Source organism: Schistocerca piceifrons, chromosome 1, assembly GCF_021461385.2.
Source record: "Schistocerca piceifrons isolate TAMUIC-IGC-003096 chromosome 1, iqSchPice1.1, whole genome shotgun sequence".
NCBI classification, from domain to species: Eukaryota; Metazoa; Arthropoda; class Insecta; order Orthoptera; family Acrididae; genus Schistocerca; species Schistocerca piceifrons.
Window position 1 is genome coordinate 926,998,188 of NC_060138.1, and position 17,997 is coordinate 927,016,184.

General features: G+C 41.3%; 1 protein-coding gene across 1 annotated transcript in view; it reads left to right on the forward strand.

Moving 5' to 3' along the window:
* Nucleotides 1-17,997, forward strand: part of LOC124776545 — a 149,739-nt gene that overhangs the window by 81,040 nt on the left and 50,702 nt on the right. Inside the window, exons 6-7 of the mRNA XM_047251580.1 lie at nt 1,963-2,088; nt 14,705-14,942. Of these exons, the coding sequence (XP_047107536.1) occupies nt 1,963-2,088; nt 14,705-14,942 (364 nt within the window). The remainder of the gene's footprint in view (nt 1-1,962; nt 2,089-14,704; nt 14,943-17,997) is intronic.

Genomic DNA, 17,997 nt, shown 5'->3' on the forward strand with positions numbered 1-17,997 from the left:
CAATAGCCCTCAGGGACGCTCTTCTGCCAACAGTACTCATCTAAATGAGACTGAAGCTTGGACGAGCGCCTCTTCCCCCTCCCAAGAACTGACTTAATGGCTCCCCACATCCCCTCTATAGTATTTGTACAAGCCCCCGTCTCATAATTTTTAAACTCTAAGCTGTGATTAACAACTAAATGATTGTACCCCCTCTCACCCAAGAAAATGTTGCATTTGAAGCTACTGTGGAACCCGGTTCTGTATACTCCTCAATTAACCCCACTAATTCCACCTTAGACCTCCCCTCCACAACCCTGAAAACACATTCGTAACACCCACCCCCCGAAACAACAGCCCCCCACACCCAGACACCAACCACAGACTTACCCCTCCCATATTTCCTTTTCCCAAACTGCGACTTGTCCAACTCCACAACAACCCCAGGCCCACTCAACTTACCCCTGTACTTAATAAACTCAGAACATACTTCACGACAAAACGAAAACCAATCAAGCACACGCCTCTCACTCACACCAGTCTCATGCGCGCAAAAACTATGTGAGGATCTATAACAAAAATAATACGTCATCAATACAATCTCGCACATGCCCAACCTAGACTTCTCGAACCAGGAACTGCGCCATATGGAACACCAAATGCCATCCTTACGGCAATACCGCATGTAACCGTCCATGGTCCGAGATGTCGGAACTTTGCCCAATTTCATTTCTTGCTCACCAACAGAGCACTTCACAATCTCCGCTAACAAACTAAAGATCTGTCAAAACTTAATAAGCTCCAACGGAGTATTGCCCATCATTGCATGCAGGCGAGTGCTGTTGATTTTATCCTTCGTATTCATACCTGACCAAAAACAGCAACCAATTAATTTACTCAAATTAACACATGACCTACAGCGAACAGCACTACAATAACTTTCACACAAAACCACTAAATAGTTAACTTACTAAAACGAATTCTGCTAGAAACACAGCCAAAACTTGAACAACTCAGTACAGTGAGCAAGACCAAACTGAACCCATTATACCACACTACACAAAACCCCTAAACACACCACCAGAGGGCATAACGGACCACAACACGATGACACCTACAAACACGCCACACTCACAAATCAAACTCCGCGCCATCATGACGTCATACACCACAACAGCTTTACCTCATGGGTCAAAGCCGACGGGTGGGATTGGACGCTTCGGTCGACCCATAAAAAGTACCGTGCTGTCTAAACGAGCCATCATGATAACAATGTGACTTTCAAATTTTTTTTGTAGTTTTTGGTAATTATATTGAATAGGAAATGTGATTTTCTCATTAAAATTGACACCAGGAATGATGGAAGTGAACCATTATCACACAATGTTGAAAAAGTCTGGCAAAGGCCCATCAATTGAGCCTTCTGCCCATGCAGTAACTTCAACACGTGTGCGAGTGAAATCACATAAGTCGAAGCCTAGCATGTTGATGTTACTCACAAATGTGGAAGTGTGTACACCTTGCACATAGTATCCAAATAAAAGTGTTCCTGTAGCCCACTACAGAATTATATTGTAATCATAACCCAAAATGACATATTACCTGCAGAAAACACTTTGGAATAATAGTGCTCCAGTCATCATAACTATCAACTGTACAAAACTGACATTTCATCAAGTAATACAAAATAATGTGCTTGAAAATCTTTTCATCCTCCATTTTCCTCTTGGGTGGGAATGAAATGTCATCTGTTATTTAAAAATTCGTACTGGCTTTACCTGTACCTGAACCTGTTGAGTACCAACTGATATAAAATGTTGTATGATACTGTGGCAGTTCATTAAATTATTTGCTGACAACTTGTGTTTTGGACATTAGGTATTGTTAGTATACTTCATGACATCAGTTATGGACTGTTAGTAATTCTTTTGTAATTTATGTTCTTTAACTGAGATCCATGTTAACACTAGGAATCTTTTACAGGGCTTGCGAGAAGAAATAGGCACTCTGCAACGACGTATTAAAGATCTTGAAGCTCAGAACCGAGCACTTACAGCAGTTTTAGTGCAGCAGTTGCAGCCTCAAGCCACTCCATCTCCGGCATCCATGGTTAGTTTCTTGTAAAATTCCTGACTTTTTAATGTGAAGTTCAGAGAAAACCATTAACTCCACATATTACTGATTTGATTCTAGTTAAAGACAATAACCTCATTGAGTAAAATAAAATGTATTGATTTAATGTTGTATGATAAACCGAAAACAGATGTATATATTAGTAAGCTGTGGAAAGCTTTACAAGAATATAAATAATTTGTAAATAAAGGTAACAACTTGCAGAACAGTGGAAGTTTTGAGTCGTCAACAGGCACACAAACAATACAGGAAATATTTATTTACCAGCCATCAAAATAGGAACATGAGGTACAGGACAGATACACTATTCTTATGCAATAGAACTGCCAACTGTTACCTCTTTGTTTTAGGTTTTAAGTCTGTTTTTATTTGTCATTCAATTTTAGACTAAAATAATTCAGTTTTATATTACTTGGACTTAGAAATCGCAAAATTATTCTTATTAGAACATTTTTGTTATTTATTTATGGTGTTCAGAATCATTTTTAAGCCTTGGCATTTATTTATTTATCGACATTTCTTTTTGCATGTAATCATCAATTGTTGGCTCTGATAATGTCACATTTATGTATAAAGGTTAATACATGTTGTTGTTGATTATGATGATGACGTCGATGTCTGGGCATCACTAACCAGCACAGTGTACAACAAAGGGCATTACAGAGATTTGTTTGACCTTTCCATAGTGCCCAAATTTCTCTCATTCTCTCAGAATGTACACTTCTCCTATTATCATGTTAGATTGTACTGGTTTTCTTAAGTTTTTCTGTCAGGTCAACAGTTCAGTCGTGAATCTTCCATGTAAAAAGTTTTTTGTGTGGCATATTTTGTTGTGTTTTTGCTGCATTTTTCAGGTCTACTTTTACTGCACCAATCCATTTTACTGTACCAATTTTAGCTTTACTGTGACTTCTACATCTAAATCCATACTCTACAGACCGCCCCAAAGTACATGGTTGAGGGTACCCCTCTCAATTCTATTCAGATATGGAGTGTGGGAAGAATGATTTTAAATGCCTCTGTGTGTGCTGTAATTAATAATTGATCTAATTTTGACCACATGTCCTCTACAGAAAGATAGGGGCTACAGTATATTCCTAGATTTATCATTTAAAGCTTGTTTTCGAAACTTTGTAAGCAAATACTTTCAGGATAGTTTCATCTATCTTTAAGTATCTGGCATTTTAGTTTCTGTAGCATCTCTATGACACTCCCTCACAGGTAAAACAAACCTGTGACCATTCCTGTTGCCCTTCTGTGTATACATCCAGTAGCCTCTGTTAGTCATATTTGGTACAGATCACACATAATTCAGTTATATTCTATGATGGGTCATGCAACTGTTATGTAACCAGTCTCCATCATAGACTGCTTTCAGGATATTCTACCAGTGCACTGAATCATGTCACCTTCTTTACCTATGACTGAGCCTATGTTATCTTTACATTTCATATCCCTACAAATTGTCACACCCAGGTATTTGTATGAGTTAACTGATTGTATTCTAAACATTTAAAGCTACTGCCAATTTTTGCATCATGTTGAAATCTTGTCAAGATCTGACTATTTGTGCAGCACTTTTCAGACATAAGTACATTATAGATAACTTTCAGAGAATTCCACAACCTGTCTACTGGTTGGTTCCATTGTTCTAATATGCCTGTAGAATTGTAGTTGCGTTTTTTCCTCATGTGAATAAGTGCTGTATACTTTTCAGTTCCTGTATTTGCTCTTAGTTTTTTAAGTTGCTTATTCAGTCTAATTTGTACCTAAAATTTTTTCCAGTTACATATCTTGCCCTGTCAGTCTGTTTGAAATGTGTTTCAGCCTCATAAAGGCATCCTGATTTGATGACTGTGTTGTAATATCTTAGTTTTATGTGTTACGGGATTAATTTTTTGCTGTAGATATCTTTTATATATTTGAAGTCTGTTTCCATTTTGTGGCAACAAATTTCAGAACTATTCTTTTCCAGGCCAGTCACCTGAACTACTTTGACTAAATATTTGAACTGAGACACTGTCAGTTTTTCCTGTAATTAGTGTTTAGATTTTTTGGATGCCAGATTTTTGCAAGGCATGCATTTTGTTTTTCATTTATATAAATATAAATGTTTTTACAAATTTTGCAGTACAAAATAAGGTAATTATTTCTATGCTTATTTTCAGTGGTGTATATCTGCTTCTCATAAGTGCACATCTGCTTCTAACAAACAGTTCTGCCATGCAGCACAAGTTCTTCCATTGTCTATACCTAATTTTGTATCTTCTTTCACTACTTACAAAAATTTATATACGATAGTAGCTTGCAGATCTATTAACAAGTAGACTTTGGTTTCATAGTACTTACAGTAGTTTGGAATTATTTCAGCCTATAGAGGTATTTATTTATAAGAAATGATTTTAAATTCATTTTAGTAATTCCTAAATATGTGCCGTTGTGTATTCTGGTAGTTTGTTGTTTGACAGTGTGCCACTGATATGTTTGTATGAGCTGTGGTGTGTTATTTTTAATTATGTCATTTGCTTGAAATAATAGAGCTGTAATAATTTATTTCATAACATTTGTGTTTATCACACTTCTGAGATTGGTACAAAAATTTTTCACCACGTCTTTCTTGCCTGACCTTTCACATCTCATGTATTGGACCACACCACACTGACTGACTGCTACTGCCATATGGCAGTGCAAGTCAGTTTTTGCTGGAATACTGGTTATGCTTTGTGTTATTCCTTAGACTGAGTATCTCACCAAAGTAATTTGGAACCATTCTAATAAATGGCTGCATAAAATCCTAACAATAAGAAAAAAACTGATGTTTTCCTTTGGCACCGGACACTGCATGAAATATGACCAGATGTTGATTTGAAAATGGATGATGATTTATTCAGGTTTGAGGTTTCTGAATTATTTCAGAAAGCTTAGGAAGCCTTACTCATACATATTAATGGACAATACTGATACTACTTTTCTCACATGCAACTGCATGTCCATGTGATCGGAGGCTTTCCCGGCGTATGCGTTGTGTCCAGGGCTCTTGGGTGTCCAGCCGGATGCGATCGTTCAAGTCCCATGATATCTCAGCGAATAACCTTCATGCCATCATCAGGTGGTTCTGATGGAATGGTCTGTCTGCTCACTGTCGGCATTATTTGTGTCTGTCAGTCGGGCTTTGATTTCCCTGCGCTGACAGTTCGATTGCAGCCGCCGACATTCTGATTGCAAGCACTGACACTTCAATTGCGCCCACTGACAATCCATTTGTGGGCACCGACCCAGGTCTATGCTGTCCATGGCGTCGCACCAGGTGGTGGAAGGTGCAGAATTCCGTGGAGTGTACCCGGCGGCCATCGTGGAAGGATCTGGTGTCCGCTTGAGGCGTGACTTCTTGATATAGCTAAGTCATAGATTCCATGCGTTGCTGAGTTGAAAACCTGTGTCTCGATTTATGAGATTGTTCGTTATGCAAATTTAAATGGCCTGCTTGAAGATGCTGTCACAGTAGGAGCTATTGGGGGGCTGAATCTTGGTATCTTCTTATTTCACATTGCGTCCAGTTTCCAAGCAGTGTTCTGCCAGTGCTGATTTGTTGGGCTTGCCTAGGCATGTGTGGCATTGGTATTCCTTGCAGCGGTCTATGGTTGTTTGGATTGTTTGGCCATGTAAGATTTGCCGCAACCACATGGAATATTATATACACCCGCTTTCTTGAGGCCAAATCCGTCTTTCACTGTCCCCAGTAAGGCGCGTATCTTGGATGGTGGTTGGAAGACCATGTCAATTTTGTGTGGTTTTAGCAGTCTCCCAATTTTTGACATCACGTTGCCTGCATACAGTAGAATGGCAAGGCCTGGTTCCTCATCTTTAGACTGTTTTTCATCTGGGCTTCTGCTGTGTTTCCGTCATCTGAGGGCTGTCTGGATCTGTCGATTGCTGTACCTGTTCTTGCGGAACACATTTTCTAGTGCAAAGAACACCAACGCGAAACGGACCCAGGACAGCCCAACAAATTGGCACTGGCAGAACACTGCTTGAAAACTTGACAGAATGCGAAATACGAAGAGACCAAGCTTCTGGCCCCCTACAGCTTCTACTAGGACATCATCTTCAAGAAGGCCATTGAAATTCATGTAACGGACAATCTCATAAACCGAGACACAGGTTTTCAACTCAGCAAGGCATGGAAACCATTACATTGCTCCACCTAGGAGTCACACCTCGAGTGGACATGAGATCCTTCCACGATGGGCACCGGGGGCACTCCGCGGGATTCTGCATCTTCCACCAAAAGGTGCGACACCGGGGACTGTGTGGACCTGGGTCGGTGCCTGCAAGCGGATTGCCGGTGGCCACAATCGAAGCGTCGGTGCTCACAATTGAAATTTTTGCAGCCACAATCAGACTATTGGCACAGGGAATTGAAGCCCAACTGACGGACATAAACAACACTGACAATTAGCAGACAGACCATTCCATCAGAAAGGCTATTTGCCAAAATATCGTGGGACTTCAACGATGCAACCGGCTGGACACCCAAGAGCCCTGGAAACTGCATGTCCATGTTTTTTTTGAACAATTGTAACAAGGGAGGATCCAGACATATTGTCATTGGAACAAATTGGCACAGACTTGTTTGCAATATTTGCAGTGTTGAATGTTGATCCTTGACCTACCTGAATGAAGTCTCTGAATTATCTATACAGAGAACTTTGAACTTTGAAAACTTAGCCATCTTTTCCTGCTCTAGTGTTGTGTGTTTTGGTTACGGCTGTTGCGGGACTTCCTGTCATGTTCATAGAAGTTTATTTAATATCTGAGGTAGGTGTATAAACAAAATACCCTTTTCACCAAGTGGTGGCAGGAGTGAACGCATAAAAGTCAGCAAAATGCGCAAGCTTTCGGAGCCAATGGCTCCTTATTTAGGTTTAAGGATTGAAAAGGAAGGAAGAGGTATGAAGGGAAAGCCTTGTTGAGGTTTAGCAAATTGGGAGAATTATGGAAAAGTCACCCAGAACTGCAGGTCAAGGGCGACTTACCAGACAGAATGAGAAGCAAAGACAGTCTGTTGGGGACTGCTCCAATGTCGTACAGCCTCTCTCCGAGGGCTGATGTAGTCAAAACTGATTCTACTGAATAATCCCATGTACAGATGATCAATTTGTGTACCTTCACTGCTCTTACCTAACACATCTATGCCATAGGCTGCACAGTTTTGGAGCAATAATTATAAATATGATATAGTATAGACACTACCCACAGCTCTTGTCTTTTGTTAAGTTTTCATCACTTGGCTGATCACATGTGCATATGTAAACAAATTATTTTAGTTTATATATCTAAAAACAAAGATGATGTGACTTACCAAATGAAAGTGCTGGCAGGTCGACAGACACACAAACAAACACAAACATACACACAAAATTCAAGCTTTCGCAACAAACTGTTGCCTCATCAGGAAAGAGGGAAGGAGAGGGGAAGACGAAAGGAAGTGGGTTTTAAAGGAGAGGGTAAGGAGTCATTCCAATCCCGGGAGCGGAAAGACTTACCTTAGGGGGAAAAAAGGACAGGTATACACTCGCACACACGCACATATCCATCCACACATACAGACACAAGCAGACATATTTAAAGACAAAGAGTTTGGGCAGAGATGTCAGTCGAGGCAGAAGTGTAGAGGCAAAGAAGTTGTTGAAAGACAGGTGAGGTATGAGTGGCGGCAACTTGAAATTAGCGGAGATTGAGGCCTGGCGGATGACGAGAAGAGAGGATATACTGAAGGGCAAGTTCCCATCTCCGGAGTTCGGATAGGTTGGTGTTGGTGGGAAGTATCCAGATAACCCGGACGGTGTAACACTGTGCCAAGATGTGCTGGCCGTGCACCAAGGCATGTTCAGCCACAGGGTGATCCTCATTACCAACAAACACTGTCTGCCTGTGTCCATTCATGCGAATGGACAGTTTGTTGCTGGTCATTCCCACATAGAATGCGTCACAGTGTAGGCAGGTCAGTTGGTAGATCACGTGGGTGCTTTCACACGTGGCTCTGCCTTTGATCGTGTACACCTTCCGGGTTACAGGACTGGAGTAGGTGGTGGTGGGAGGGTGCATGGGACAGGTTTTACACCGGGGGCGGTTACAAGGGTAGGAGCCAGAGGGTAGGGAAGGTGGTTTGGGGATTTCATAGGGATGAACTAAGAGGTTACGAAGGTTAGGTGGACGGCGGAAAGACACTCTTGGTGGAGTGGGGAGGATTTCATGAAGGATGGATCTCATTTCTGGGCAGGATTTTAGGAAGTCGTATCCCTGCTGGAGAGCCACATTCAGAATCTGATCCAGTCCCGGAAAGTATCCTGTCACAAGTGGGGCACTTTTGTGGTTCTTCTGTGGGAGGTTCTGGGTTTGAGAGGATGAGGAAGTTGCTCTGGTTATTTGCTTCTGTACCAGGTCGGGAGGGTAGTTGCGGGATGCGAAAGCTGTTGTCAGGTTGTTGGTGTAATGCTTCAGGGATTCCGGACTGGAGCAGATTCGTTTGCCACGAAGACCTAGGCTGTAGGGAAGGGACCGTTTGATGTGGAATGGGTGGCAGCTGTCGTAATGGAGGTACTGTTGCTTGTTGGTGGGTTTGATGTGGACGGACGTGTGAAGCTGGCCATTGGACAGGTGGAGGTCAACATCAAGGAAAGTGGCATGGGATTTGGAGTAGGACCAGGTGAATCTGATGGAACCAAAGGAGTTGAGGTTGGAGAGGAAACAGTACCTCCATTACGACAGCTGCCACCCATTCCACATCAAACGGTCCCTTCCCTACAGCCTAGGTCTTCGTGGCAAACGAATCTGCTCCAGTCCGGAATCCCTGAAGCATTACACCAACAACCTGACAACAGCTTTCGCATCCCGCAACTACCCTCCCGACCTGGTACAGAAGCAAATAACCAGAGCAACTTCCTCATCCTCTCAAACCCAGAACCTCCCACAGAAGAACCACAAAAGTGCCCCACTTGTGACAGGATACTTTCCGGGACTGGATCAGATTCTGAATGTGGCTCTCCAGCAGGGATACGACTTCCTAAAATCCTGCCCAGAAATGAGATCCATCCTTCATGAAATCCTCCCCACTCCACCAAGAGTGTCTTTCCGCCGTCCACCTAACCTTCGTAACCTCTTAGTTCATCCCTATGAAATCCCCAAACCACCTTCCCTACCCTCTGGCTCCTACCCTTGTAACCGCCCCCGGTGTAAAACCTGTCCCATGCACCCTCCCACCACCACCTACTCCAGTCCTGTAACCCGGAAGGTGTACACGATCAAAGGCAGAGCCACGTGTGAAAGCACCCACGTGATCTACCAACTGACCTGCCTACACTGTGACGCATTCTATGTGGGAATGACCAGCAACAAACTGTCCATTCGCATGAATGGACACAGGCAGACAGTGTTTGTTGGTAATGAGGATCACCCTGTGGCTGAACATGCCTTGGTGCACGGCCAGCACATCTTGGCACAGTGTTACACCGTCCGGGTTATCTGGATACTTCCCACCAACACCAACCTATCCGAACTCCGGAGATGGGAACTTGCCCTTCAGTATATCCTCTCTTCTCGTCATCCGCCAGGCCTCAATCTCCGCTAATTTCAAGTTGCCGCCACTCATACCTCACCTGTCTTTCAACAACTTCTTTGCCTCTACACTTCTGCCTCGACTGACATCTCTGCCCAAACTCTTTGTCTTTAAATATGTCTGCTTGTGTCTGTATGTGTGGATGGATATGTGCGTGTGTGCGAGTGTATACCTGTCCTTTTTTCCCCCTAAGGTAAGTCTTTCCGCTCCCGGGATTGGAATGACTCCTTACCCTCTCCTTTAAAACCCACTTCCTTTCGTCTTCCCCTCTCCTTCCCTCTTTCCTGATGAGGCAACAGTTTGTTGCGAAAGCTTGAATTTTGTGTGTATGTTTGTGTTTGTTTGTGTGTCTGTCGACCTGCCAGCACTTTCATTTGGTAAGTCACATCATCTTTGTTTTTAGATATATATTTCCTACGTGGAATGTTTCCCTCTATTATAACCAAATTATTTTAGTTTAACGGAATTCACAATGATCAGTTTTGAAAACTGAAGATAATTTGATGCTGCATGTACATAGTTATGAAAAATGATGTGTTTACTGTACTCAGGGCCTGAAGATGGTATAATGTAAAACCAAAATTGATTGTAAATAACATAAGACCTATAAGTGTGGTGACAATGTCATTCCCACTCCAAGAGGTCCTGTTGGAGATTGTATAACCATGTCTCCCTCCAATCTTAGAACAGACTTACCCAGTCAACTAGTAAGGGGACCTGAATAGTAATATGGACTCATGTGACATGGTGTAACTGAACATTTCTCGCATTAACAAATCATTGGAAGAGATGGCAAAAGAAGTGTTACAGGAAAAAAAAGCTCCAAGCTGAACTGGGAATTGAACTCTAGATATTTGGATTTTTAGTCAGGCACTACTCACCGAGCACACTGTTTTGATGTAACTAAACATAATTTATTTTACGATTCTGCAATGCAGCCATATTCTGACAGAAAAGTGCTTCTCTATGGGACACACGAAGTATTCAACACAAACTATGGGGAAGAGACAGGGCACATCTGCTCTAGTTTTATAGGAATTTCGTTTGATTGTGGCTGGAGTTATAAGTGCACAGTGTACGGATCAGCAAAATCTTTGTACCTGAAAGTCATTACGCTGTACACCATGACGGAATTAGGCTGGACATGGGTGCTTGCAGGACCAGCCCCATACCCATTGAGACGCTCGTGAACTGCTACTAACCATCCAGCAGCAGCTTCTCATCGTTCGTCAGATGTGTCAGCTACTCACGCTCCCACTTCCACACCGTACCTTACCATTGCTCATCCTGCTATGGAATGCCTCTTTATGAATCACCCACAGGTAATGAGGCCATTTTGGGTCTGCGCGAAATGTATAGGAGTCCCTTCATGTGGGAAATGTACAGGCTCAAATCCTGAGTTTTAACTGACTGTCATCCTCATTACTGTAGAAGCCCAGAGCAGTTTTAGATTTAGTGCAGCACTAGAGAGATTGCATTTCTGATTATGTTTTTAATGTGATGTTTTCTGATGTTTTAAATGGGCACCACAACCATGTAGCTGTATTTACAGATGGGTCTATCTAAACAGGGGACTCTGTTGGTTGTTTTGTTGTTTTTGCTGATCATTGTGTCCTCAAGATTTGGTTGTCTTCAGAGATCACCGTCTTTGATACCAAATTATCTGTGCTCTTCAGGGCACTGGAGCAGATGAGGTGTGCCATACCTGCTAAATTTTTTATCTGTTCCAACTCCATGAGTGCCCTTCGGTCTCTGCAACACTTGTATCCAGCTCAGAAAATTGCCCTCCTCTGGCTACAATGGCTGTGGAAGGAGGTGTGTTTCTGCTGTGAGCATAGGCAGATGTAGCAGACAAGGAGACATGTCTTGATCCTTGGTTAGATCAGTGTGCACTCTCTCGTCTGACTGTTGAGTTGCAGCTTCATGTGCTGATGGGAAGATGAGTGGCTGGAAGTGATGGACAATAAGCTCTGTCTAGCAAAACCTACAGTGCAGCAATGGTGTACCTCTTTTCAGCCATGTGGATGGGACAAGATTCTCCTTATTGTCTTCACATAGGCCACAGCCATATGATGTATGGTTTCTTGTACCCTCCAATGTGTAGTGCTTGTTGTGTACATATCATTGTGCACCACATTATATGAGACTGTGGTTTTTTTTTCTGCCCAGAAGGCAGCAGCAGATTTGCCAGCACATCTGCCCTTTATTTCAGGTAACATACACACAGATGTGGTGAGAGTTTTAAGGTTCGGTGATATGTCCAACTTGTTTCCTAAATTTTTGGGGATATGTTCTTAATGTGTTAATGGGGAGACTGGCTCACCCATGCAGCTTATAAGTGGTCAGCCACTCAAATTTCCCTTCCCCGCCTTTTTATTATTATTTTTTGGTTGTTGTGTGATATTACATTGTTTTAATCACAGGCATAGCACCTTTCACCCTTTCTCAGTTGTCTTCGGGCATATGAGATAAGAGTGATTGTGTGGCTCAGTGCGAGCGAGGTGAGAGTGAGTGAATGAGTATCATTTTATGGATTTCCACCTTGCTGTATGAAACAATTTTGGATACTTTATCCACATTTGTTTGTTTCAATGACGGTAAGGGTGCTGACATGCTTGCCGTTGAGTGCCCATAAGCTCTGAAAACACACACACACACACCAAAACAAACTAGATAAAATAGTTAGTAGGGCCATATCTCAGTGAGGAGCTTAAAACTTTTAGCACAGAACACAAGTATGTAGTGGAACTGTGGATCAGGTTTGAAAGAATAGTTAACCACAAACTGCATAGATATATATCCAGTAGAACAGTTCATAACGGGAAGGACCCGACATGGTATACAATCACTGTAAAGAAACTTCCAGAGAAACAGGGACTGCTGTATAATAGATGGAAAATAAGGCATAGAGATATAGGTAGAAAGATGCTAAATGAAATGTGTTTTGGCTGTCAAGAGGGCAACATGTGAAGCCTTCAGTGACTACCATAGCAGAAGACACTGAAATGATCTTTCACAAAATCCCAAAGAAATTCTGGTGAAATGTAAAGGCTGTTAATTGGCACTGAAATTAGTGTCCATTCACTTGTGAATGAGACAGGAACTGAAATTGAAAGTAGCAAAGCAAAAGCATTTACAAAGAAAAAACCAGTAAAATTGCTCCACTTTGATCTTCGTACCACTGAAAAGATGAGTGAAATAAGTTTTAGTGTCAGTGGTATTGAGAAACAGCTGCAATAATTAATGTTGAATGAAGCTCCAGGTCCCAATGGAATCCCTATCAGATTCAATCTTGAGTTTGTGGCTGAGTTAGCACCCTTCATTAACTACATCATCTCACAGATCCCTCAAACAAAAACCTGTCCCCAGTAGTTGGAAGAAAGCACAGGTCATGCTCATTTACATGAAGGGTAGTAAAAGTGATCAACAAAACTAGTGTCCAGTGTCCTTGGCATCAGTGTCTTGTAGAGTCTAAGAACACGTTCTAAGCTCAAACACAATGATATATATCAAACAGAATTACCTCCTCAATGCCAACATCATGGATTCTGGAAGCATTGATCATGTGAATCCCAACTCACACTTTCCTCACATGACATACTGAAAACTTTGAACCAAAGAAGCCAAGTAAATGCAGTATTTCTTGATTTCTCATAGCACTTGACTGTGTACCACATCTATACTTCATACGCCGACCGCGGTGGTCGAGCGGTTCTAGGCGCTTCAGTCCGGAACCACGCAGCTGCTACGGTCGCAGGTTTGAATCCTGCCTCGTACATGGATGTATGTGATGTCCTTAGGTTTAAGTAGTTCTAAGTCTAGGGGACTGATGACCTCAGATGTTAAGTCCCTTAGTGCTTCGAGCCATTTTTGATACTTCGTGCCAAAAGTGCAATTGTATGTGGTATTGAGGGAAATTTGTGACCAGATTGAAGATTTTTTTATTGGGAAAACACAGCATGTTATGCTGGATGGAGAGTCATCAACAGATGTAGAAGTGACTTTGGATGTGCCCCAGGGATGTGTGTTGAGGCCGTTGTTTTTCATGTTTTATATTAATGACCTTGTGGGCAATATTAATAGTAACCTCAGACTTTTTGCAGAGGATGGAACTATCTATAATGAAGTACTGCCTGAAAGAAACTGGATAAATATTCAGTCAAACCTTGATAAGATTTAAAAGTGTTGCAAAGATTGGCTTTAAATGCAGGGGAACATAAAATTGTGCACGTCACCAAGAAACTGAATTCGTAGACTCTTGAAGACAGATGTAAACTATCCTGAGAAAGCTTACATAAAAAGCTACAAGAAGCGGCTTTAAATGCTAACTCTAGGAATGTACTACAGCACCCTACATATCACTCCCATAAGGATTTTGAGACAAGATTAGATTAATTACAGCACATATGTAGGCATTTAAGCAGTCATTCTTCCTGCACTCCATACGTGAATGGAATGGGGAGAAAACCCTATTGACTGATACAATGGGACATACCCTTTGCCATGCACTTCACAGTGATTTGTTGAGTGTAGATGTACACATAGATAGATATGAAAGTCCCTTTGTTGTTTTTTGTCAGATGAGTGTTGCCTCTGTTTTCTGATAACATCCTATAATCTTCTATGACAGCAATAGAAATAAGTTTTCAGAGTGCAGTAGTCAGTATCTCGGAATCCCCTGACTGGCTCTACTTTTGTTAAGTGAGTGCTTCCTGCATTTTCTCTGGCTAGTCCCCTATTTGCTCTTCACCTCCTGTGATAGTACTTGAAATAACTGGAGGGGATGAACTAATTAGAAGCTCTGATCTACTCACTAGTTAATCAGATTTGTTGATCATCTTTAATGAACTGAGGCAGTGTGTTGATGCGCTGTTTATAACTAATAGAGTGGTTTTCTGTCATGAGTGCTTTTTGTGAATTTGCATTTCATATTGACTGAGTACTGCTCTTATAAGTACCTGTTTTGCATTTCAGAATGTACTGCTTCCCGGCTTGTGCTCAGCTACTCCATCACCTGACACACCTGCCACTTCTCTTTCAACTCCAAGCAGTGGGGCACTTTGGGAAGACATGTCAGTGGAACCTTTGCTCTGGTTACCAGTGACACGTCCAAGATCACTTCCATTGGGTGTTGGAACCAGCTCTGGAGCTGTGTCACTGGCTAACAGTACCACAAAATGCTGTCAGCATAGACGTTCGCGTCCTCTTCTTGGTGAGTGTTAGATTATTTGAAGCTGACTGAACAAAGTAATGCATATAAATGTTGGCAGCCAGTTTCTTAGGGAATATGTGCTAGCTTGCAAAATCACACAAGTTTTCTGAGAGCTTGCATTCAGAATTGATCACTTGCTCCCATAACTACTGAAATGTTTGTGTGCATCGTATCACTTTTTTATCTCATTTTATTTATTTTGCAATTTGTAACTGTCTGGATGAGCCAGTATTTGAAATGCAGTGGTTTTTTTTCAAAGATAATGGTAGAGCTTTTACTGACTCTGCAATTAAGGGAAGTATTTTAAAATTAGTAATTTTATGAAAAACTATGAAAGAGAGAAGAAAAGTCTCTTTTGTATAGCCCATATTTGCAATCCACCACTGTGCAAACTAGTGTAGTTTGAATGAAGCAGAAAAACATGGGACAATATGAGGACAAAAGATAAGAGGCAGTGTGAATATTTTGATCAAAACTGTTGTTGTTATCTTGAAGGCAAGAAGCATTGCTGCACTGTCTGAGAGACACGATGAAATAAGCAAGAAAACATATGAAATTTCCTGGCAGATTAAATCTGTGTGCTGTACTGGAACCTGAACCTGGAATCTTGCCTTTCATGGGCAATGCTGTTACTGACTGAGTTATGCAGGCATGACCCACAACTTGTCCTCACGCCCTTCCTTCTACTAGCACTTTTACCCTACCTTTGAAACATGGTAGAAGCTCTCTTGCATAACTTGCAGGACAAGCATTCCTGTAAGAAACGATGTTGTGGAGAAACGGCTTAGTCACAGCCAAGTAATTGTTTCCAGAATGAATAATTTCAGAAATAGTATCTATTTTAGAGCTCATGTAGTGTGCATACTGTAATATAAAATTGTTGAAGATATCTCATAGATGTAAGAGATGGCTTGAAGGTTGTAATCTTACCAGGGCAAATAAAGATAAGGCAAAAATTCCACTGTGCTGCTACTAAATATGATTTGCTTTACAGACCAGTTTCAAACAATTATCACATGGTTTAAAGTCAAAAAGAAAAGAAAAAAATGTTTGGGCTTGTTCAACTAGTACACATCCACCAATCAGACTAACATCCTTTTGACATTAATAAAAAAAAAACCGTACAAATGACATTTAAAGGCTTATTATTATTCATGCAAATTACTCTGACCTAGTGTGTACTCATCCTTGAAAAATCATTTTTATCTATGTTAAGTGTGTTTTTTTCCTCCACTGTGGAGAACTATGTTGTGGCATATATGCATGACTTGTGCAACCCCAAATGAATTATTAGTGTTTGAAATGAAGCTCTTATGGGTAGAAATTGACATATAAAATAAACACATTTACAAAATATGTGGTGAAATTTCCTTTCAGAAAATGTGTGTCAGAATTTCTCTTTATTGTACAGTGTCTCTTTTGTCTTAACTTCCTGGTCTTATCTTACACAGTACCACCAGTACTTGAGAAAATTAGAAATACGTAAATCTGTTCAGACTTAGTAAAACTCTCACCACAGTTGAGTACAGTTGAAGTTATCATGGCATTGTAGTTTTATGTAACAGTCTTTCAGTGTACATTATACAAATAATTATTGATTAACACTGAATATTGATGTGGTCATTTAGACATTAAGCTACCAGTAGGAGATCAACTACAACTGAGAAAGCAGCATTGCTTTTCAAAGCACTGTCATCTCTGTTAATTTCAGTACATTACATTTATCTTCACTAAGCACAGTTTCACAACATTTTATGGGTAGTTGGTTATTAAGACAATTTGTAACTGTCATTTCACATGATCAATATATATGTTGGTTCACTCCACGTTCCTGAGGGGTCTAAAGAAGACTATACATCAACAAATTAATGAAAAATGTAATTAGTGAGTTTTTAGTTCATACTGAATAAAATACACTGACAGAAAAAATTGCAATACAAAAAAAATTAATGTAATGAAATTTCAGGAATATATTTGTCTAGGTAAAATATTTAAGTGATTAACATTGCAAGGTCACAGGTTGATGAAAGTGCGAGGTAAGCTATTGCGAATGTGAAATGCTGGTACATTAGTAACTGGTGTAACTGCCAGAATGTTGAATGAAAGCATTAAAACGTGCATGCATTGTGTTGTGCAGGTGCCGGATGTCAGTTTTCAGGTTGGTGTTCCATGCCTGTTGCACTTGGTCAGTCAACATAGGGACAGTTAATACTGTTTGTGGATGACACTGGAGTTGTCATCCTATGATGTCACATATGTGCTCAACTGGAGACAGATCTGGTAATTGAGCAGGCCAAGTCGTGTAGACGCTCTGTAGACCATGTTGGGATGCAATAGTGGTATGTGGGCAAGTGTTATTCTCTTAGAAAATACCCCTGGACTGCTTTTCATGAATGCCAGCACAACCGGTCGTATCATCAGATTGATGTTCAAATTTGCAGTCGGGGTGCAAGGGATAACCACGAGAGTGCTTCTGCTGTGATATGAAATCACACACCAACTCCTGGTGTACCGACTCCTGGTGTAGGTCCAGTGTTTCTAGAATGCAGATAAGTTGGTTGCAGGCCCTTCACTGCCCTCCACCTAACCAACACACGGTCATAACTGGCATCAAGGCAGAACCACCTTTCATCAGAAAATACAATAGACCTCCACCCTGCCCTTCAATGAGCTCTTACTTGAAACCACTGAAGTCGCAGATGGCAGTGGTTTGGGGCCAGTAGAATGCATGCTACAGGATTTCTGGCTCTGAGCTGTCTTTGCAGTAGCTAATTTGTAATAGCTAAAATTGCTGCTGCCCATGCAGTCTGAAGCGCCAGAGCTGTACACTGAACAAGATCACCTTTCCTCTCAGTAGTGCCACATGGCTGTCCAGAGCCTAGTCTTCTTGTGACTGTACATTCTCGTGACCACTGCTGCCAGCAATCATGTACAGTGGTTGCATTCCTGCCAAGTCTTTCTGCAGTATCACAGAAGGAACATCCAGCTTCTTGTAACCCTAATATACGACCTCATTCAAAATCAGTAAGGTGATGACAGTGGTATCTTTGTTGCT